Source organism: Protopterus annectens, chromosome 1.part0, assembly GCF_019279795.1.
Source record: "Protopterus annectens isolate FY-2018-M chromosome 1.part0, PAN1.0, whole genome shotgun sequence".
In the NCBI taxonomy this organism is placed as follows: domain Eukaryota; kingdom Metazoa; phylum Chordata; order Ceratodontiformes; family Protopteridae; genus Protopterus; species Protopterus annectens.
The window spans coordinates 766,711,263-766,736,252 of NC_056725.1; the positions used below are offsets into that span (position 1 = coordinate 766,711,263).

The 24,990-nt window shown below is 39.3% G+C and overlaps 1 protein-coding gene across 1 annotated transcript in view; it reads right to left on the minus strand.

Moving 5' to 3' along the window:
* Positions 1-224: 224 nt before the first annotated feature.
* Positions 225-24,990, minus strand: part of EHD2 (EH domain containing 2) — a 756,157-nt gene continuing 731,391 nt past the window's right edge. The window contains 1 exon segment of the mRNA XM_044062805.1: positions 225-4,145. Within this exon segment, the coding sequence (XP_043918740.1) occupies positions 3,609-4,145 (537 nt within the window). The 3' untranslated portion in view covers positions 225-3,608.

The window sequence follows — 24,990 nt, forward strand, 5'->3', positions numbered from 1 at the left end:
GTGGCTTTTCTATCATTAGCTGGACTGTTCAAGCACAGTTAATAACAGTTTAGGACAATTCAAACACCAATAAATACTGTATACATGTCTCAGTACATCAGAAGACTCTTCTTACGTATTCTTCCTCACTTGCTCACAGAATTATTTCTGTATTTCATGACTCTCAACTGTGACATTGAATGACTCATTTATTCCCTGCAGAAATCTGGCAACCACACAGCAGCTTTAATAATTACTTTAATAATATTTGCAGTAGCACCAAGAGTACAACGTTACATTTCAGTGACAACCGCACAATAGCACTTACAAAGTGAGTATACAGAATACAGCACGTAGTCCATCCTGGTACAGGTCAAAAAGCAGCACAAGGTAACATCCAGAACATACAAAAGTGGTCCTTTGATTTGTATCTAGCAGTCTAACTCAGTATTCATGTTTACTTATAATACGTAAGCAATCCTATCTCTGAAAGTACATATGTATCCATAAATGTTTAATAATTCTAACTAAAGCAGTACAGATGCAGAATGGAGATTCATAACACAATGTGAAACAATACCTAGGAAGCAAGCAACTAAAGAGAGTTAGATGTAATTACATCTTTGGGGCAAGCTTTTTACATTTTTGCAGCTGGATCTAATACAGTGTAAAAAAAGTGGCACATGCTGAAGTTTTGGAGTGTCAGAGCACCCCAGGCACAGTATATCATCCTCCCCATACCAAAACTCATGATGTATCCCATCAGAAAAGGCCAATCACCCTGCAGACTGAGGGTTCTTGTAACACAGCAGTTAATGGAAAGCTAAAAATGTATGTCTTCTAGTATGAGATTGCTTAGATCACTGCAGAAGAAATCTTGCCTGGTCATACATAGAAGATGCTGAGAATTTAATACATGCACTCCTGCCAATGGTGTCTCAAATGCACTAAGAAATAGATTAGTTGTAGTCAGCATATCTAATTTTTTACGATTATGTACAATTATTTTCATTTTTCTAATGAGAGACTGCTACTAAGGATGACTAACGTGTCTGCCAGTGGATCCTTAATGCTGTTTCCCTAGCAGAATTATGCAAGTTTGAACAGTTAAAACAATAAGAAAACAATAGTCAGAATTAAAGTAAATTTGGTAATATACTCCAGGGTCCTGAGGATTTTAGAAAGCCAAATGTGTTTGTCTTACAGTTCTCATAACATATTAATCTCTACCTATCCAGTGCTTTGCAAACTATTTTTGTACTGAGGACTGAGTTATAATTCTACCTTTAACAATGATGTATGTTAATGCCTTTGAAGTTTAGCATTATGTTGAACATAAAAGAAAATAACCTGCAATATATAATCAGTTAGGGTCACAGCTCCAGCCTTTATTTGTAACAGATAAGGCTTACCACTGCATTCATTTTCTTTAAAAAACTTCACATTGTCATATGAATATTTTATTTATATACATAAAAACAAAGAACTTGCATGCAGACATTTCCTTGCTAAGTGTGTCTGTTTAAGTATTACTGTTATACTGTGAAAGTAATAAAATTAGCATTATATACCCCCCCCCCATGCTGCCAGTCTATCTGTGGTTTACAGTGTGTCCTTACATTTGTCCTACTGGAAATATAGCCACTGATTTCAGACAGGCCACTTCCTCCAATAAATTGTTTCATATATCTTCTAGCTATAGCAAACTGACATGAGTTGCAACAACTCACATCACAAATAGGTGATTCAATTTTAATGCAACTAAGATTCTTGTTTAGGAGCCCTATGGTATGCCGTTCTCCCTAGTACAGATTGAGTTGTTTCCACTGTTCTGTCTTTTGATGAACATTTTAAGGTTCTTCTTCAAACTGAGGCATAATTTAAGTACACTGCTAATGTTAACAGGCTGGCACACCACTAATGTGCTTTCTACACCTGAAGGAGCTTATATTTGTGCCTGTTTGATTGCAGCAGTATTATTCATCCTGTATAAATGGGCTTTTACATTCATTCTTGTACCTAATTCTTTTAAGTATTTATATGGTTGTTTCCCTCTGATTGTAACTAGTCTGTGAGTGAAAAAAAAGCTATATATATTGCCTGTAGTTTTATTTCTATATTTTATTTTGTTATATAAGTAAATCCAATCAGAGATGGCCAAGCATCTTGCAGACTGAGGATTCTTGTAACACAGCAGTTACTGGCAAGCTGAAGGTATATGTCTTCTAGGACTTACCAGAACCGCTTAAATCAAGAAGTGCACCTACTTAAGTAAACTCTTAAGAGTCACATGTTCATGTTCAAATGATAAGAAAATACTCCTTGTTGTTTCTTAAGTGTGAGGTATTCAATAAATAAATGCAATGCAAACAAAAGTAAAACAGAAATTCAAAGTCTGAATTACATTTAGTGTAAAATAAAAAAAAATGTATATGAAAATATAAAAAATGATGAAGTCCTATAATTAATGGATGAAAGTACTCAACCATTTTATTGTTTTTAATATTAAAGTGGATTTTGCTATTTCACCCCTTAAATTCTGACTGGCAGTCATTCACAGTATTGTTTTATGGCTTGTTCCTAAGGAAGGTGACTTTTGAGCTTGTTTTTGAACATTTACTGTTTTGGCTCCTTCAGGAAGTACAGCACTATGTGGGCTGTTTTTCTTTTAATTTGAGTTTCTGGCTGGCTGCATGTTCACATGCTATTTTCTTTGGGTTTAGCATTTGGCCTAAAAAACAGATCTGCCAGCCATGTGTGATATAGCCAGGAAAATTAGCATATATGGCAGCACACGTACACCTCCAAAAAGCAACTAAAGCAGAGCTTGCAAGTTGCATGTGGTTAGAAAGGCTACGTCAGTCTACACAATGAGCATGTCAGCCTGCTCCCACATCAGACTGTTGGCAGTAATTAGGCTAGGAATGAAAGGTCCTCAGTGCCCTCACCTGAAACAGGGAATGAATGAGCATTCATTCTATCCTCATCTTAGGAATGACTGTGCCAATAGGGTGCTAGTAGGTGAGATATTTCAGCTGGATCATGTCAGCTGGGACAAGGAGGAAGGGCATTTTATAACAGACATGCAACACAGGGAAAAAAGTCATTTATTATCGGCTAAACAGAAATCAATCTTTGCTGAATGGAATGCTGAGTTTAGTTGAGTAATTATATGACACTTTACAGAGCCCACTCAAATGGAGAACTTTAAATACTTCATCTTCTAAAGATGATTTCATATGTTTCACAACGCATAGCTGAGGTAGGCAGCAATGGCCTCTGGAATCAGTCTTTATTGATTAAAAGCAACTGCAAATGACTATGAACACTGACTTGGCTTTTACTCATAACAATGAAAATGGGACCAGATGAGAGAGAAAAAAACAAGAAACAAAAACCTGTGAAGTCAGTCATATTAATTTAAGTATATTTGGTATGGGTATTTCAGCAACAGCTCTAACAAAAATGAACTCTGACTTTCTACCGAACTTAAGATAATCTTTTTTTCTAGCTATTGTGTCACACATACTATTAAACTATGGTTTGCCAAAGTATATTTTAATTAGAGCAGTCTGAATGAGATTAGACTAGAGAAAGTAGCCCTTAGCAGAAGAGGTTGAATATACAGTTTACTCAGCTGTGCCCTTCTGTCGCCTTTTGGATGGTGGGACAAGATGCCCTGGCAGCTCTGGTGGCAGCCCATGTCCATCCAGCTTCACTTCAATCAGATGGCTAGCCAAAGCAAACTCTTCATCATCCAGCATGCCATCTCGATCTACATCTGAAAGCTTCCAGATCTTCCCTAACACTGAATTTGGTAGCTTGGTAGTGACCATCCAATTCTTGGCCTTGGTGCCACTGAGTTTTCCATCAGTAGGTGCAAGGGTGTAGAAGATTTCATCATATTTTGGTTTGTCTCTTGTGACAACCCATTCTTCATCATCAGCGCCCTCATAGATGCCCTCAGTGGAACCTTCCATGAATGGTCCATTGTAGGTACCATCAAAGGCTCCTCCTTTGACAAGCTGATCTGGGGTTTCTATCTCTTCCTGGCGAAGAAGAGGCATTAGTTTGGCAATATCCGCGGTCATTAATTCATCCAAGACTTCAAGCATCCTGGGCTTCAGTGAATGGAACCTTGTAAAGTCATGGACCATCAGTTGTTCCTGCAAAAAGAAAATAATGTATCAGTATTCTGCACGACTACTGTTTATTGCTACATAATGCATCAAAATGGCTCTCTTGTGTAAATGTATTTAAGCAAATCTACATACTGTTTATTATCCTTACCTGAATGTAACCTGAATGCAAACCTCTAGTTTCTTTAATCAAGTTTTAGATTGTGCCCCCTTAAAAATAATCAACTAGGTACACAGCTTGTCAGTTAGGTGCAACATATTATAAATAAATAAGGCTGTTATACTTTAAATCACCTTATATAAACATTGTGACATACGATGAACAAGAAAAATCCTTGGCACTGATTCACAAAAACATACTTATACTCTGTCTTTATGGAGCCACATCAGAATCAGTTCAGACAACTGTACTGTCTGAATTATGATGGTAGCACACAAGCTGAGTAATTTTTATATATAAGTATATATTTTATTTATAGCAATATGACTACTGCATGTTTAAACTTTTTAATGTGCATGTTGAGAGCATAAAGAAGGTGCACTTCTGGCATTTTTCAGATGTTTTCTGTTAACTATCTGGAAGCGTAATTCAGAAAGCAATAGACTGGAACTTATCAACATGACTTAATCCTGTGTTTCATTCCCACAGCTCTGATATGCTTACTGTGTGACTTTCTACAAGAAGCTTATCAGGCCTTTATTCCTTGATCTCCCCTGAAAACAGGCTCTTAATCTTATTAAGGTGACAAATGGTGAATAACTGCGTTACTTTTACATTGGTGATACATCCAAAGACAGGAATTGGAGGGAAGGCTGGCCAAATGTTTAAGGCATTTACCTCACAGACACATGGTACCAAGGTTGATTCACATGAAAAGGAAATTGGCTATGCTTAAAATGGCTCACAAAAATAGTTAGCCTAGGACCTACCCACAAAACTAACTAGTAGTTGTGAAACAACCATCTTTTACATTTATGACTATAGCAGAGCCCTATTAGAAGTTTGAGACTTAACAGTGACAGTCCCAAAACACTAAATAATTAATCATGATCCTGCAGGTAAAAGAGCAAAGTGTGAAACTGTTACCCATTAAAAATACTTTTTCACAGAAGGAAAATATGCCTGCAGTCCCATTGTGTACGGGATGTACCCCCACTGCCCAGCTACTTATGAATAACAATTCTTAGGTTGGTACCACAGAGAAGGGGGAATTCTCTGAGATACAGTAATTTCAGAATTGTATATATGTTTCCCTGGTCACATATAACTCCTCAGAGTTTCAGGGCTATCAGGTCTCAAAAATGGGATGGGAATTTAAATGTAGTCACTGCTTACAATTTACAGAAGTCAGGTAGTACATCTGCCATTGTGTTGTCCTTTAAAAAGTAGGGCTACGATGTGCAATTCACACAACTGCCTAAAAACATTGAACTACACTGGGTAATGAGAGTTTATAGAGTAGAGTAGAGAACTGCAGTCAGAAGAATGTTAGCCTTAGAATTTCTAAACTTGTTAGGTGCAATGGTGCAGCAGTAGGGGGTTCATTTTGTGGTAAACCAATTTTAAAGGAGAACTACATGCACACTCTGAAAAAATATGTTTATTTCATCATGTCTTGATGCTTCCTACATTTTAATACCACTTTTGACTCTGTATCCTTTTTTTTATAATTCTATTTGTAATTTCACAGTCTGCCCACATGGGGTCCAGCATCTTGATTTTTTAGTCTACTTGTAGGTATCCCACAATGCAGTGTTTGGCTATAGAATATTCATCATAGCCCCTAAGCTCCTGTCAATGCTTGGACTTCACATGTCTTTTCACATACACCTGCCTTTAGTCAGTCAGGTTTAATTGCCATTTCTTGCTTTTCAAGGAATAAAAGATAAACAGGGATAATCACACAGAACACTATTGTCAGTGCCTGTTACTTTTTTTCTTTCTCAAGTGGCCAATTTTCATTCTTTTGTTATGCCTGTGTTGTAGTCCTTAAACTCATCTTCCCTCTCCCTAAATGCCTCCCCTTTGTATCTGTCAAAGTAGCAAAGGTAATTTGAGCTGTTTGCTGCAGTGATTGATAGCTCACAGCAGGAGACAGAGTTCATGTATTGTTGCCTTGTACTATCCACCTACTTACAGTGGGACACTTATTTTTGCTGCACCATAACCTCTTTCTGTCCTCACATTTTAAACTTATTACCTACTAATTAGTAACACATTGTTTGGCAAACCTTCCAACTTCATTTTTCTGGGATTCCTGAAAAAGCAAAATTCTTAAATAACTGTGTCACAAAAGCCATAAAAATAAAACATTTTGTTTTTATATAGCACTGTAATGCACTTAAAATAATGGAAAAATTAGTTGTGGATGGATGGATGGATCGATGGACGGATGGATGGATGGAATCTGATCCATTTCAAATCCATATAGATATCAAAGAGTCACTCTACTATTAATGTTAGGTTTCTGAATAACCATGAATCCAGGAAGGATATCTTCTATGAAATGGGGCCAAAAATTAACATCCAACCCAACAAGGTGGCACTGTGCACAGCTGTCAGTTTGATTAAGGTGGCACTACATGCAACTGTCAGTTTAATTCAGGTGGCACTGTGTACAACTGTCAACAGCATCAGGGTGCCACTAGAGCTACAAATGCCAGCTCTGATGCCAGATGTGGATGAGAATAACATCCTGCTATGTTTGAAGAGTGATCACAGGAACATTCAGTGCTGCCTGATGAAACAGGTGTCATAGTATAGGATGGTGCTGTTTGTATGCATATATAAATAAGCAAATTGTTGTGACATTTTGCTGTCTTTGTTAAACTGCCACCTATTGCAGTTTTATGGTCAGCATTGTCACTTGTAAAAATCTTACGTGTTTCTGTACTGCAGTGTTATACAATTTCCTTCTGCCACAAAGGAGTTACTCTCTAACGATGATGGCATTACTCATTTATATACCTCTGCTTCTCGCTTTATTCATTGAATCAGTATGTTGTACTCAGGACAGACTTTTGGAAGAAGCAATGTACTCTTCTGGTACTATACTACAGACCTACCCATAGGCAGTTATTACTTGCCCTTACTGTCATGCACTACCCACAATTTATATATAAAAGCACTGCTTTTCTAAATGTGCATTGCATTGTGGGAGATAGTCTTTTTCTCTCAACACGTAGTTCTCTGTAAGTTAGTTCTAATAAGTAGGGATTATGAAGGGACTGTATATGGGGGTCCACATACTAAAACCTGTTTGATCCAATTTCTTTTTTAGCGAATGCTCTTACATTGACGTTGCTTGGGAAATGACATTTGCAGAAGTAGTATGTGATGTAGTGGAGTTTTGATTCATACATTTTTGCATGACTGACTTACAGCCTGTGTCCCCTTGCTTGTACTTCATAGACTGGTAAGTGACCACTACTTGCACCTGCTGTTCTGTCCAGTATACATGGTGTACTGACTGTGTGATGTATTTTGCCGTGTACACGCAATCTGGTATGCACATTGTCTTAGCACTTCAGTCTGCCATTACGAATGTGGGTGTGCTTTTGTGTTTCTGAAAGTAAACATACTTCTGTCTGTTTATGCAGGTGTGACTTTGTTGCACTATGCCAGAATCGTTAAGATCCCTTAATATTGCATACAGTGGCCTTTTTCATTCATATACTGACTTGTCTATACTTCTCCCAGCAACATGGTAGCTGCATTATGCAGTACAGAGCACTGCATCATTTCTAAATCCCAGCCAAAATAGTTTGCATTTTTATTAACTGAAAAGTACAGTTGTGTACACTTACCATAAATGTAGATGTTCGGGTGTATTCACTGTTACAGTCATTACATTTGGGTAATCTGCTGGCAGGTTGCCCTCAGTCGGCCTGAATTCCAAAGTCTTGGGTCCTGCATCGATTGCTGTCTTCACTTCCATGACGACAGGGGTATAGAACATGCAGCCGACGCCATTTTCTTTAGTTTTTCTTGCCCCTGATGTCAGGTGCCCCCAAAAAGGTAGCAATATTATATATATCTATATACATACATAAATATAAACTTTACCTTCATCTATAAGCAAATACACCACATAGGTTGTAGAAGATAGAGAAGGAAAGATAAACTGTAGAATGAAAGGGGGATGGCGGGAGGGTAACCTGGACTGCAACAGTGAATACACTCGAACATCTACATTTATGGTAAGTGTACACAACTATACTATGTTCTTCGTGTTTCACTGTTGTAGTCATTACATTTGGGTAGAATCCCAAAGCTATGGTTGGGAGGCTGGAGCTAAACAGCATTAGGTGTGGCTATAAGGCCCTGCAGCACTGCAGTGGCAAAGCCTGCCCTGGACTTAGAGTAGAGAGGCAAATGGTAATTTTTTGTAAAGGTGTGAACAGAACTCCAAGTAGCAGCCTCTAGAATGTCTTTGGTTGGTACCCCTCTGAAAAAGGCTGCCGAAGTAGCTGCAGCTCTGGTGGAATGAGACCTAATGCTCTTGGACACAGGTTTACTATGGTGTGAGTAGCAGAAACAGGTGGAGTGGCTTATCCACTTTGAAACTGTCTGCTTTGAGATAGCCTTTCCTTCTGATCCTGCAGCATATGACACTAGTAATTGCTCAGTTTTTCTTAGAGTTTTTGTCCTGCTCAAGTAGAATCTTAGCTGTCTGTCTATGTCCAAGGAATGCAGAATTCTCTCCCCTTTGTTCTGCAGATATGGATAAAAAGTCGGCAGATGGTTTGTTTGGTTAAGAGCCACACTGGAAACCACCTTAAGCATAAAAGTAGGATTTGTCCTCAGAGACACCCTGTCTGGGTAAAATATGATAAAAAGGCTCTACAGCCATGAGGGCCTGTAGCTCTCAAACCCTTCTTGCTGAAATAATTGCTAGTAGCAGGGCTGTCTTCCATGATAAGAACTTTATATCAGCGGTAGCGGGTGGTTCAAATGGAGGCAGGGTGAGCTTTTCCAACACATAATTGAGGTCCCATGCAGGTAAAGTTGATCTTCTAGGAGGCCTTAGGTTTTTGGCTTCTCTAAGATACTGTTTTAGTAAGGGATGAGAAAAGATTGGTGGCTCTGTATTGTAATGAGCCGAAATGGCAGAGGCATGGATTTTGATTAATGAGAAAGATAGGCCTTTGTCAAGCATCTCAGTTAAGTATTGTAATATCCGAGGAATATGTGGTTCTGTTGTATCAGTTCATTGTGCTTGATTCCAAGCACAAAATCTCTTCCATTTGTCAGCATAAGATTTTCTAGTACTAGGCCTTCTGGCTTCCAAAATGACATCCATCACAGCTTTACTGAGAGGTGTCATTGGTATGATTACATGATTAGCCATGCTGCCAGGTTCAGAGTCTGTAGTTGATTGTGCAGGATCTGATTGCTTTACTGGGACAGTACTTGTGGTCTTTGAGGCAAGGTCCAAGCTGGGTATTGAGACAAGTTCCTTAGGACTGGGTACCAATATTGGCGGAGCCAGTCCGGGGAAATTAATATCATCTTTGGCTTCTCTTGTCTGACTTTTAGGAGGACCTTGGGTAGAAGAGGCAGAGGAGGAAAGGCGTAAACTGACAGGTTTTTCCAACTAAAAGATAGGGCGTCCACTTTCCATGCTTGTCTGTGATAAGTCCTTGTGCAGAATCTTTTCAGTTAATAATTCTGAGGAGAGGCAAATAGATCTATATCTGGGCTCCCCCATTTCTCTGTTATCATGCTGAATACTTGTGGATTTAGTTTCACTCGTGAGGATCCATAAGGTTTCTGCTTAAATCATCTGCCAGAGTGTTCTGTTTTCCTGGTAGGAATTGAGCTTGAAGATTTATCTGGAAGGTCAAAGCTGTGTCCCACCAGTGCCATGGCTAATCTGCAGAGGGGGTATGAGTGTGTGCACCCTTGCTTGTTTATACCACATGACTGTGGTGTTGTCCGTCTTTATCAGTAGTTGTCCTGGATGAAGTAAGTCCTTGAATGCTGTTAGGGCATTTTGAACGGCTAGCATCTCTTTCTGGTTGATATGTAGATGCATTTGGTTTGGTGCCCATATGCCCTGAATGCATCTTCCTGCCATGTGGGTCCCCCAAGCATAACCTGATGCGTCTGTTGTTAAAGTGTGGCTGGCAGGGGGTAGAGTGAAGGGCCGTCCCATGTTTTGGTGACAGGCCTTTGCCCACCATAGAAACTCCTGTTGCAGGCAGGGGATGAGTGGAATCATTGTTTCCAGACTGTGTGAATGTTGACTCCATAAACGTTTTAGGTACCATTGAAGTTTCCTCATATGCAGTCTTGCATATGGAATTAGTAGAATGCAGTATACCATGAAGCCCAGAGCCTGCAGAATTTGTCTTGCAGAAGACTGGGTATTTGTTGCCATCAGTTTGAAGTAAGTAGTCAGTTGCCTTTGTTTGTCTGGCATGAGGTAAGCCGTCTGAGCAGTTGTATGCAAACTTGCACCCAGGAATGTTATCTTTTGAGAGGGTACCAGTTGTGATTTCTTTTTGTTTATTGTGTACCCTAGGCATGCTAGAAGCATTTTCACAAATGCCAGATGTCGTAGAAGAGTGTCCTTGTTCTCTGCTTGAATGAGGCAGTCGTCCAAGTAAGGATATATCTGAATACTTCTTTGATGCAAAATGCAGTTACTGGTGCCAGGCACTTTGTAAAGACCCTGGGCGCAGTAGATAAGCCAAAGGGTAGTGCAGAGAATTGGTACTGCAGTAAGCCAGCCTTGAACCTGAGGTATCTTCTGCACAACTGTCTTATTGGGACATGCAGGTATGCCTCTTTTAAGTCTAAAGTCACCAGCCAAGCATTCTTGCCCAGCATGGGCAGAAGCTGTTGCAAGCTGAGCATTTTGAATTTTGGAATGTCCAGGTATGTGTTCAAAATCGAAAAATCCAGTACTGGCAGTCAGGCCTTGTCCTTTCTGGGTATCAAGAACAATCTTGAGTAAAAACCTTGTATTTTTTCCTGTTCTGGTACCATCTGAATGGCCCCCATATCCATGAGGGACATCACCTGTTTCTGTGCCTCTGCCCACTGTTTTTTTGGCAGGTCTGGCCAACCATTTGTCATTGGCAGAGTGTGGAAATGGAATCTGTATCCCTGTGATACGATGTTCAGTACCCACTTGTCCTGGGTTATTAACTGCCAATTTTGAGCAAAAAGTGCTAATTTTCCCCCAATGGGTGCTGCCAAAAGATAAGTGCTTGGTGTAGGCAGAGGGAAGTCATTGGAATTGCTTTCTGTAGGTTTGCGCTTTATCTCCTCCAGATTTGGAGGTGGATGCACCCCATTGCTTTGACCTGTATGAGTCTTGAGCCTGGTACATGGAACCCTTGGGGCATCTGGATTTGCCCCTTTGAGCTCTGTCTGACACAGGAAAGGACCAGTTTTTTGTAGGCCAGTGTCTACTGAATCTAGGTGGCTGCACTTGTAAGAAATGTTTAACAGTTTGCATAGACTTAGCTTTGTCTTCCATTTTCTTTAAATCCTCTTCTGCCTTGATTCCAAACAGAGAATCATGCTGTAAAGGTGCATCTAGTAATTTAGCTTTAACATGATCAGGCATATTTTGTTCCTTTAACTAGACATGCTTCCTAATCACAGATCCAGTAACTGCGGCCCTACAGGAGGCCTCTAAAGAATCAAAACCACATTGCAAAGTATGCTTTCCCACTTGTACAGCTGCATGCAATAATTCCTGCAATTCCTTATTTTCTGCACATTTTGAAATCAAAATCATTTTTTGTTTCAGCAATCCCATAACATGTTGTTGGTACTTAAGTATATGAAATTGACAGTTTAAGGCCCTGATTGCCAAGGTTACAGATGTATAAACCTTTTTTCCCCATCTGTCCAGCACCCTGGAATCTCTACCGGAGGAGGTAGGGTTTTTTGTTGTTGAGGCCTTAACTCCCTTAGGACCCTGTGAAATAGTTTCAAGATCAGCAGCAGGGTTTCTAAATAAAAATTTATGAGAGTCAGAGACCCTGTAATACTTGTCAGGCTTACTGGGAGCCAGAGGTAAAGAGTCAGGAGTCAGGCTTGACTCCGAAAAAACATCATCCACAATGTCTAACACAGGGTTGAATGGCTAAAGGCTTGTGCTGAGGGAGAAGGAGGAAATCCCTGAGCCTCTTTTTTGATTCTGAGAAGTCTTGACTCTCCCAGTGAAAATGCTCCCTCAAAGTATGCAAGGTTTCTCCAAATGAATAATCCTCAGGAGGAGATGCAGATGGAATAGACTCCTCAGCATCAGATTCATAGGGAGGTAAAGATAATTACAGATCAGAAGAGGAATCAGAAGAAATAGATACCTGATCTGAAGATTCATAGTCAGTGTCTTGCCTAGGCCTCTTATCTGGAGGGGGATGGGTACCCCTGATCAAGGTAATAAGGTCTTCAGCCATTTTGATCATCTGTTTCTTAGGCATAGAGGCCTGTGCATGTGGCTCAGGCATTTTTTTTTTAGTTTTAGAAGGTGTCTTTGCCTTTGGTTTTGCAGCTTTCATCAGTTTGATGTAAAAATGTTGAGGTCTGAATACACCCTCAGAAGCCGGTGCCTGCTCAGCAGCTCCGGACCCATCTGAGGGAGATACATCCATCGGTCCAATACCTTAAGTATCGTGCGGCATGCCTGACTCCACATGGCTGTCGGTAGAGGCCTGTGACTCAAAGGTAGTGGGTATCAGGGGCTGAGAAAGTGCCTCACTGAGTACCGGCGAACCAGCGACTGGCTTAGGAGAAGCTTCGTCGTCGGATTTGGATCTCGACTGCCTTTCTCTGTCCTTTTCTTTGCATTTTTTATGTACTCCGGTAGTCAGATTGCTATCCGATGACATCTTTGGGTAGTTAAATCTGTTTCCAAAATACTTAGATGCAAAAATATACCGACGCTTAATAGTGTGTTGGCTAAATCTAGCAAAAAAACAACATCCAGGCACGTTGTGGTCAGGGCCTAGGCAAGGAATACAGTATAAATGGAAATCCTTATGAGGTATTTGCTTCCCACAAGTAATACAATTATTAACTTTTTCTAACATTGGTAAAAGGCAAGAAAAAAGTTTCCCTCAACGGGGTACTTAGCTTTATTGAAGACTTCGGTTCTGAAACTCAAACGTGAATATTTCAGTAGATGGACGACCGGCACTTGCAAAATGCTTTTGCTTTGGGCACCGCGCGGCAAAAAAGACTAAAGAAAATGGCGTCGGCTGCATGTTTTACACTCCTGATGACCTGACGTCATGGAAGAGAAGACAGCAACCGACACAAGACCCAAGACTTTGGAATTCAGGCTGACTGAGGGCAACCTGCCAGCAGATTACCCAAATGTAATGACTGCAACAGAGAAACACGAAGAACATCAGGAAGCAAGACAATGTTTGTATATAGTTTTGAAACAAGGTGTTCATGCACTTATCTTATTTTATTTGCTGCTTAACAGAAAACAAATGCTTGTGCTGTTTTTCAATGTACAGCTAACAGCAGTACAGGAATGTTGACAATGTATTACATGAATTAACAATCATATCACAAGTACAACTCTCTGAGCAATCTTCCCAGATGTGTTTATATAGTTTCCAAACATTAGCATTGAACCTGCTGCTACCGACAACAGTTTTTCATATTGTTCTCTAGTTAAAATGTGTTTTACTTATTATATTTTCAGCTGCTTTAATTTTTATACAGATGGGATACCTGACAAGAAGTTATGCTAGCTAAATGAACAACTTGAGATGTTAGACAGAAACTCTTGTTACCTGAACAAATAAACAATCTTCATGAGAACAAAATATTTAAGCTACCTATTTTGGAGTAATTCAGCCATGGGAAGCTTACATGTCATGTGATGAAATACACAACATTTAGAAGCCTACATTTCAACAGCATGAAAATTCCAAATTGTACAACTTCTTCAATCATATTCTCCGACAATTACATAATTTTCTTATAAATTGCCTCACCTTGAACATTTTTACAAAGGTAATACAGTTCTTTCCCAATCTCCACAGCAGAGCAGAAAAGAAAGCCAGTAAAGGTCCATACACCTGTAGACAAAGACAAAGCCAAGCCAAACCAATATGGTATAACGTTTAATACAAAATATCCACATCAAATAAGTGCTTTTGTTTCTGCACTGCTGTGGTATTTTGGCATTTGTATTATTTACAGCATTTCCTCCAGTTACTAGTATTTTGATACAGCTTTTTCCCCATCCTTCCATGCATATCTTCCAGTTAACCATCTACTGATATCTGTTCCTATTGTTCCCTCCTTTAGTGTCCCCCATATTATGCCCCAGGGGCTGGGATTGCCACTGTCTTAAGCTAGTTGAAAAGAGGATGGGAAAATGTGGACTGGAGTCACTGGCATCATATGGTCTGTTGTGCAGATGTTTGATTATTTTTGGATGCCCTTACTAGGTGGAGGTTCTAACCTCCTGACATATCTTGTATTACCACATATAATGTTAGCTCCAGACCCACCCTCTAATACTGAATTTAATGGTGATCTCTTATTAAACAATTATGCCCCATCCCCAGGAAACTGGGAAACCAATTGACTGATGAACCACCCATCTATCCTAGAATAAGTGAGCTGCCAATACACTACTCCTTCCTATCCCACCCTTCCAAGCCCTTCCAGTGATCAAACCCTTAATCAAAGGTGATACAATTCTGACAGCAGATATAGTTACTGCAGCAGCATCATTTTGGGAATTTTACAGCACCTTAAGCATCTAAGCGTTCCACCTTCCACAACATAGCCTTCCAAAATGTAGCATCCTCTCACCTAGACTGTGCATGTTTTTGGACAGCATACCTTTTAAGTACTGCTAATTCTGCTGAATAACCCTTGCTGCAATTAAAAAGAAGTTACAGTGCTGATGGAGGGAAGTCAAGACTGAGCAGCTGCAGTCATGATTCCACAGTGAAAAGTATAAAAAAAATTCAGCTAAATAAATATTAATAGAGTGTCATGCCTATGGATATGGATAGCAAGATAAAGCAGTAAAAATGTTGCTAGTCCCTTTAGCTTCATATGCAGGTCAGGCATATTTTTATCAACCAGAGGAGAAGTTGTGGATAGTAATTAATAAATAATTGAATGATATTATCTGGGAAGGGAAGAGGGGGAGAGTCAAGTGGGATACGATGATCCTTCCAATACAACAAGGAGGTTTAGGATTTCTTGATTTGGAGGGATATTTTACAGCTACATAGTTCACAGTTAAGGCTCTTATATAATATCACAAGTAGAAAGCTACAATACAAACTGGAAAGGGATAATGATGAAGCAGGGCTAATTCAAGAAATATGGAAATAGTGAGATTCTGGACGCAGATCTTTAAGGAGAATAACAACAGTTGTACAGAATATTGTATTTATGATGTAGCATAAAGTATACCAAAAACTAAGAGAACACAGGTATAGAGAAAAAGAGATTTGACCAATAGGGATGACTGCAATTAGGCATATAGAGAATAGGCAAGAGGGGGCTGGAATTTACTGGAGGAAGCTGCCAAAGTAACCATGTTCCTGGGAACAAATAATTAGAGAAGGAAAGGTAACAGAATGGGAAGAGGCCAAGAAGACATTTGGACTTTAAACTAGAGATTGCCTTCTCTATCAGGGATTGATATCAGAGTATAGGCAAAGAGAAGGTGATGGGAGAATCCTACATGAAACATCTGCACTGGTTTGAGTTTTTAGTTGAATCTAGAACAGACACTAGTGTTAAAAAAGTGATAATAATTAGGGCATACAAAATATTGTCATAACTATAGGAATTAATCAGAGGAGGTCAGAAAAGATTTGGATGAGAGAGTAAAGAAGCACTTGACAAAGAAACAATGGGAAGACATAAGTATGGCTCCCAAATACGCAACAAAATCTATAAAATTTAGGATTTTTGCTTGGAAGTGTTTGCATAGGTACTTTTATTCCCTAAGCAGAGTCCAACAATTTTTCCTCAGGTAGATAGCAAATGTTAGAAATGTGCTGGGAAAGAAATAGGTAACTGGGAACATATGTTTGGGGAGTGTAATAAATTGGCAGAATTTAAAAATTCCCTGCAGACTACTCTGTGTGGAATACTAGGTGAGCAAATTGGAGTAACTAAGGAAATGATTTTTTAGCTATGATTCAGAATTGGAATTGCCAAGACATAGTAAGGCCTTGCTGAGTATAACGTTGGCAGCTGCCAAAACAGCTGTTATTAGAAAATGAAAATCAAAGTTTTAACTAACTGTACTAGAAGTAGTACTACAGCAACCAAGACAAAAGAACTGGAAGTAGGATCGTTTGAAAAGTTTATCAGCAAATTATATAGAAAAAAATGGGAATCGTGGGAAGAATACATGCAGAATAATGTTTTGGAGGAAGAATGAGGCTTAAGAGAAGGGATGAATTGAATGAGCTATCTGATGTCATTCTAAGGGGATCCAGTATCTGTCTGCCTGGGATGACATGATCGACAGACCTCGATGCTTTGCCAGTGATGGCCTGCATCTGTCACCCCTAGGATTTCGGATACTGGCCAAAGCTCTTGCCACCCTTATAGTGCCTTTTTTAGGCAATGTCCTGAACACCAAATTACCACTGTAACTGCTACAAGCAAATGTCATCTGAGGGTTATGCTACTTAACGCTAGAAGTTTAAATCTCAAGATGCACTCATTCGAGGCACTCCTTAAAATGGAAAACATCGACATTTGTGCAGTAACAGAGACCTGGTTCAAAGCACCAGAAAGCACCCCTGCACTACCAGGCTATAATTCATAAAACACCTTTCGGCCTCAAAACTTGGATCAAAGCACTAAAGGTGGTGGTGTCTCCATATTCATAAAGGATACGCACACCTCCTGGCTAGTAGCTCAACATAACGCATCAGAGATACTTCAGGTACAACTAACACTGGGTAGGACTGCAGTCCAGGTCGTTGCCTGATATAGATCCCCCACCATGTGCCAAGATTCCCACTCCACATTCCTAAGCACCCTGGAAAATATTAATGTCCAACCAATACCCTCATAGTGGGTGACTAACTACCCCTCCATTAACTGGAAAAACTACTCAAGTACCAACACACTTGCTCAGTGTTTTCTGGAATTCATTAATTCCAATGCCTTGGACCAGCTCATTCTTATCCCCAAGACAGTCCACAAATATAATAAAATTTAACTATTTAATGGAACTGTTTTAAGCGCTTTTCGTAAGCCTGATGGCAAACTTCATCAGAAACAAATTCAAATAGAAGGAAACCCTTCTTTATATAAAAACAGATGGTTAACATTAACCAATTACATCACTTTGTTTGAATAAATAAAAACACCATGATGTTAAAGTGACAACTACAAATTGTCTTGTGTCTTTCGGCTTTTCCAGGTTAGGGGTCGCCACAGTGGAACTCCTTTCCGCAAATGATTGGCAGTTGCTTTTTACGTACCGAGTTGCCAGCCCTGATGCATAACCTTCAATGAAGGTACGCCCATTCACGCATGTCTCCACACAGAAGACGCTCTAGCTGAGAATCGAAAAAGTCGAAAATATCAATTGACTGGTGTATAATCATGACTTAAAAATGTTAACACTCAACACTTATAATCCATAAAACAACTTATACAGTTGAACATTCACAACTAAACTTTTGGTAATAGATAACATTACCTCTTTAAACTTTTTAATTTAAGAATACTGCTAATAGAACTTGTGTCATTTAGACCAGGATGATTGTAGGCATTCAGCCTCACTTGCCAAGCTAATTCAAATTCTTCTAGTTTTAATGGTCTAGGACCACCCCTACTGTCATACTTGACTTGACCAATAATAATAAATTTAAAGGCATGGTCTTTATTGATAGAAACAGGCTTGGCTAGGGCGTTCTCTAATTTATGTTTATTAACAGCATATTGATGCTCATAAATTCTGTCACAGAGCCTATATAAAAATAATATAAAAAGCAGGACAGAATTTGCACCTCACCAAGTAAACAACAAAACTAGAATTACAATTAAATTTATCTTTAAGTTTATATTGTGTACCATTGATGTTAAAGTTATTAGTGACCTCCATGAATTTGCAATAGTTACAACTTTCACACTTATTCATCCCATTACAACGGGATGACAGGGTACGTTGCTGTTCTAAGAGGGTCTTAAGATTCTTCCCTCTTCTCAAAGTCACCCTGGGAAAAACAATGTTGAATTTTTATCTAAAGGGCTTACTTTTGTCCCATCTCAGCCATTGAATATAGTTAATACTATTGTTGATACTAAAACTTTTACTAGGAAGTTGAATTTTAATTTAATCATGGGAGATGTTTTGAATATGGGCAACCCTGATAAATTCCACATCCCTAGTATGTATAACCCTCCATTGCATCCAGTTTTAGAAATGTTTGAGCAACTTTGTGAACTGGACATTAGACATGCTGTAAAAGTTGGGCTCAAGCATAAGGTTTCTTATAACATCAATAGCGATGAACGTGATTATCTGCAGTATATTAAGTCACAGGGGTTACTTTTCTGTAAACCAGATAAGGGTGGTGGTTTAGTTCTTTCAATAACGCTGATTACCAACAACGTATGAATGCACTATTGAATACCAGTGCGTATGACACTAGTTCATGTTCAGAGGTTAATAAGGCATACAGTTTAATTACAAACTGTATAAAGGATATGTATATTGAAGGCAGAACTGATCAGAAGATCTATAATTATTTTCAACAATCTATCCTAGATACCCGTTCATATATGGCATCCCCAAGATACACAAGTGTATCGAAAATCCTCCCCTGAGACCATTGGTCGACAGTCGAGGTTCACCCTCCTACTCTTGTGCTAAAGTGGTGGATGCAATTTTGCAAAAATATTTATGTCATGAGAACCAAATTTGTAAGGACTCATGGACATTCTTGAAAAAGATCGAGACCTTAGAATTTAATGTGAATTTAATTTCCTCACTATCGATGTGAGAGATTTATATACTTGTATTCCTCATGAGATTGCCTTAGAATGGGTGGATTTAATGCTAAAGAAAAACAAGGCCACAGTTGCAGAAATTAGTTTGGTCATGGAACTTATTGATTTAGTACTTTCTAATAACTTCTTTATGATCCAAGACCAATTTTTTTCTGCAAAAAGTAGGGGTAGCGATGGGGTCACCTTGCGGAGCTAGTATTGCGAACCTCGTTATGGCTTACTGGGAATCGGAATACGTATTTAAGAACAACACAATTTGTAATTCTATTGTTTTCTACACAAGATACCTTGATGATATCAATGGAGATGAACATGATAGTATGTACATGTTGGATTATTTTAACAGTACTACTCATTTCCTACAATTCACCTCTACATTTAATACTGACACTATAGCGTATTTAGACATCTGTCTAGTAAAAAAACTACGTTGTTAGTAGTTTTGTGGCAAAGATATATACGAAAAGCACATATTTTAACACGTTCTTACATTTTTCCAGTAGCCATCATTTTCATCAAAAGAGGTCAGTTATTAAAGGTCAATTAGTGAGGGCTTCAAGAATGATAAGTCTAGATGAAGACTTCCTTGAAGAATGCTCTGTTTTGAAAAGCATGTTTATGCACAGTGGCTACCCTGAACCACTCTTGGATGCCCTCATAAAACAGGTTAAGGCTAAGAGAGTGGACAAGGTGTATATACCACTTTTAAGTGCAAAAACCCCACCTATCCATGCTAGTATTGGTAATAAAGTAGAGGAGAACTTGGAGGTCAGTCCTAGAACATTGAATAGTGATGTTAAGGAAGTTACGCTAAGTTTCATCACTACATATACTACACATAGTTATTCATGTGTTGGAATACTACAGAAAAATTGGGAATTATTCAAAATGAATCCAAATATCTATTCCAAAGTAGGTGATTTTCCCAGGGTGACTTTGAGAAGAGGGAAGAATCTTAAGACCCTCTTAGAACAGCAATGTACCCTGTCATCCCGTTGCAATGGGATGAATAAGTGTGAAAGTTGTAACTATTGCAAATTCGTGGAGGTCACTAATAACTTTAACATCAATGGTACACAATATAAACTTAAAGATAAATTTAATTGTAATTCTAGTTTTGTTGTTTACTTGGCAAGGTGCAAATTCTGTCCTGCTTTTTATATAGGAAAGACGGAGCGTAGGCTCCGTGACAGAATTTATGAGCATCAATATGCTATTAATAAACATAAATTAGAGAACGCCCTAGACAAGCCTGTTTCTATCAATAAAGACCATGCCTTTAAATTTATTATTACTGATCAAGTCAAGTATGACAGTAGGGGTGGTCCTAGACCATTAAAACTAGAAGAACTTGAATTAGCTTGGCAAGTGAGGCTGAATGTCAACAATCCTCCTGGTCTAAATGACACATGTTCTATTAGTAGTATTCTTAAATTAAAAAGTTTAAAGAGGTGAATGAAATGTTATGTATTACCAAAAGTTTAGTTGTGAATGTTCAACTGTATAAGTTGTTTTATGGATTATAAGTGTTGAGTGTTAACACTTTTAAGTCATGATTATACACCAGTCAGTTGCTATTTTCGACTTTTGTTTGTAGTTGTCACTTTAACATCATGGTGTTTTTATTTATTCAAACAAAATGATGTAATTTGGTTAATGTTAACCACCTGTTTTTATATAAAGAAGGGTTTCCTTCTATTTGAATTTGTTTCTGATGAAGTTTGCCGTCAGGCTTATGAAAAGCGCTTAAAACAGTTCCATTAAATAGTTAAATTTTATTATATCTGTGGACTGTCTTGCTAGTATACTGTGCCATTCTTTCTTTTTTATTCGGTTTGGTTGCCGTTCTGTGTTTTACATTCTTACCCCCACTAGGGGCAGCAACATCCTTGACCTGGTTATTACTAACATGGGTGACCGTTGCTCTACACCAATAGTCAACTCCTCCCTGGTCAGATCTGACCACAAGCTAGTCTCCATGGATATCCACATCCTACCCACACCCCCCACAAAGGTAACCACAGTGAAAAACTTCTCTAAAGCCAACTTTGGGTTTCTAAAAACAGAGGTGGCTAACTTCATGATGCCCATGCAAATGGAGAATAGGTGCAGGGCTGCTGAATCATACTCCAATGCACTGTATGAACATGTACATAAATGCATGGAATGGGCCATACCCAACAGAACCAAGACACTCTCCTCAACAAAAAGGAAGCCAAACTGGTGGTCCTCTGCCACAAACAAACTCTACAGCAGAAGAAAGAAACTGTTGTAGAAAAAGGTGAAGTCCCAAGATTGGAAAACTTCCTTGTTAGGCTCAACATAAAGCTGAGATCCCTCATCAAATCCTCTCAAGCTATCTTTGAAAACAAAATTGCAGCAGATACTAAAGACAACCACAAGGGCTTCTATAGTTATGTCAAAACTCTACAAGGCAATACTCAGACCTGCTCTGAGCTACTACACAATGGTAACTCCTATACTGATCTAACAGACATTGAAAATATACTGGCCAACAGATTCAGTGTCAACTTTACCACCCACCCCTTAAAGGGCCTATCACAATACCAAAGGAATGCCAAGTATCCAATATTACTGATGCACAGGTAAAAACTGCACTGTCCAAGGTTAAGAATACAGTCTCCATGGGACTTGACAATATCCCTGGCTGTGTTCTACATGAATTACAAAAGTGAATTGGCACCACATCTTTGTGCCCTGTTTAATCACAGCCTCACTTCAGGCTTTGTCCTCACTGAATTGGGCACTGCGACAGTCATCCCACTCCACAAAGGGGGATCGACTATGGACCCTGGGAACTACTGCCCAATTAGCCTGATGAGTCTGATATGTAAGGCTATGGAGTGCATCATTCTGGACCTTATAACCAGGGACATAGGGAATCTCCAAACTCTGGACCCCATGCAGTTTGGATTTGTGAAGGGTAGATCATGCCTGCTCAACCTGGTAGACTTCTTTGAGTCTGTCAGCAGAGCTGTGGATGAAGACAACGTAGTTCATACAGCCTACTTCGATCTGGCCAAGGCCTTTGATACCATTCCTAAACTAGGCATCAACTCCTATGTCACAAGATGGGTTGCAAACTGGCTCACTGATAGAACCCACACTGTGAAAGCAGCGGACTCCAAGTCAGAGTGCTGACCAGTCACGAGTGGAGTCCCACAGGGATCGGTCCTGGGTCCTCTCCTATTTGGCATCTACTTCACTGAAGTTCAGGCCAACACCAAGGGACTCTGGCAGATGATTGCAAACTGGGAGCCATTATTAGCTCTCCAAATGATGTAGACATTCTACAGGAAGGCCTCACTGAGACCAATGACTGGTGTCAGAACCATGGCCTTAAGCTCAATGCTAAAAAATGCATCATCATTCCCTTTGGGAAAAACACGGTACCCATGAATTACCACATCGACAGTAGTCCACTGAACACCGCAGGTGTTATACGAGATCTGGGATCACAAGTTGATATCAACCTCTCCTTTGACAATCACATTGCCACTATGGTCAGAAAATCCTTCTATGTGGCACATCTCATTACAAAGGGTTTTGCATCCAGGAAGAAAGAGGTCATAGTCTCTCTCTACACTTCCCTCATTAGACATATTATTGAGTACAATGCCCCATTTGGCATGTACTTCTTTGAGTCTGTCAGCAGAGCTGTGGATGAAGACAAGGTAGTTCATACAGCCTACCTCGATCTGGCCAAGGCCTTTGATACCATTCCTCACTCAGGAGTCATACATAAACTCACTAAACTAGGCATCAACTCCTATGTCACAAGATGGGTTGCAAACTGGCTCACTGATAGAACCCACACTGTGAAAGTAGCGGACTCCAAGTCAGAGTGCTGACCAGTCATGAGTGGAGTCCCACAGGGATTGGTCCTGGGTCCTCTCCTGTTTGGCATCTACTTCACTGAAGTTCAGGCCAACACCAAGGGACTCTAGCAGACGATTGCAAACTGGGAGCCATTATTAGCTCTCCAAATGATGTAGACATTCTAAAGAAAGGCCTCACTGAGTCCAATGACTGGTGTCAGAACCATGGCCTTAAGCTCAATGCTAAAAAATGCATCATCATTCCCTTTGGGAAAAACACGGTACCCATGAATTACCACATCGACAGTAGTACACTGAACACCGCAGGTGTTATAAGAGATCTGGGAACACAAGTTGATAGCAACCTCTCCTTTGACAATCACATTGCCACTATGGTCAGAAAATCCTTCTATGTGGCACATCTCATTACAAAGGGTTTTGCATCCAGGAAGAAAGAGGTCATAGTCTCTCTCTACGCTTCCCTCATTAGACCTATTATTGAGTACAATGCCCCATTTGGCATGTACTTCACTAGAAACATGCAACAACTGGAAAGACCACAAAAATACCTCACTAAGAGAATCCTAGGCCTTAAGCACATGCCCTATGCGGATAGACTAAAAAAACTCCAGCTCTTCTCTGTCTCATACTGCCTACTTAGAGGCGATCTCTACTTCACCTACAAAGCCATGTCAGACCCAGCGCTGTTAGATATGCTACATCTAAAGAAATCCCAATCCCTCCATGCCACATGCTCCAGAGACCTCAGCCTCATTACCACAATCAACAGAACATGCTGGAGGGACAGGTTCATAATCCAGAGACTGCCCATGCTATGGAACAGACTTCCCACACATGTCAAGCAGAGCACCTCACTGGCCCTCTTCAAGAGAAATCTTGATGAGTGGATGGGAAATAGCAAATTCACCCTGGGGATCATTTCAGTGGCCTTGCTTGACAGGGGCACTGGGAACTAACGATGGGTGGCACGATGCCAGGGAATCTTTTGGGCTAGGCTTATAAAGGCTCCAAGGGCCATTAGCATAGTACACACCTATGCACCTATGTAATTTTGATTGACAGTTAATGTACAAAAGATTACAGTTGATGTATAATGTTTGCAACTGAAATATGTCAATATGGTTTGTTTTCATGTACATAAATGTATGATTGCATATGTCATAAGTGATAATTCAATAAAGATGTATCTTGTTTAAAAAATATTTAAGTTGCTTGTGCAAATCCATAGTATACAGAATAACCCCATATTTTGTAAACTGAGTTAAAATACAGAGCTATGTAGACTTACACAAAAAAAATGGTACAGGTTACCAAGTGTGCATGTTTATAACCCAAAACAGAGACTTGTTCTTCAGTTATATCCTGTCTCTGTGAAAAACATATGTAAGCATTATTGTATATAATGCTTCTTTATCGAGTAATTATCAAGTTTTGTGATTATGTTTCTATAAATGTGATTTTTTTCATTTACGGAATGTTTAAATAATAAGGATCAAGCTTCTTTTAATATGACTAAAACTGAGTGGAACAAAGTAAAAGACATTTCCTTGACTTTATTTAAGCTTTTTGATAAAGGACATATCACAGTTATAATGAACACTGTCTAGTATTGTGAAATGTGTATTGAACATATGGGTGAGGGATGATCCTTGCACAAATTTGATTTTGGAATTATTCGAGTTCAGTTTAGTACATAATAATTGTGAGATTAGGTTTTTTTTTTTTTAGACATTACGTTATACTGCAATAAGGATGGTACTATTATTTTATTATTTTCCCATCCAAGCCATACTATAAGACCTTCTCATTTTGGTGAATTGTTAGATACTAGCCAACTGTGCAGTACATGGATTGATTTTCAAGGTGAGGTGTGCTGTGCTTAATGCTTCTTGTGTTATTATGTAAAACAGTACAGTGTTCTGACTCACAGAGGGGTTCCCAGTGGGAGTGGGTGTACATCAGGGTTCAGCTGTGAGCCCACTGCTATTCATATTGATGAAGGACTACATTACCAAACAGG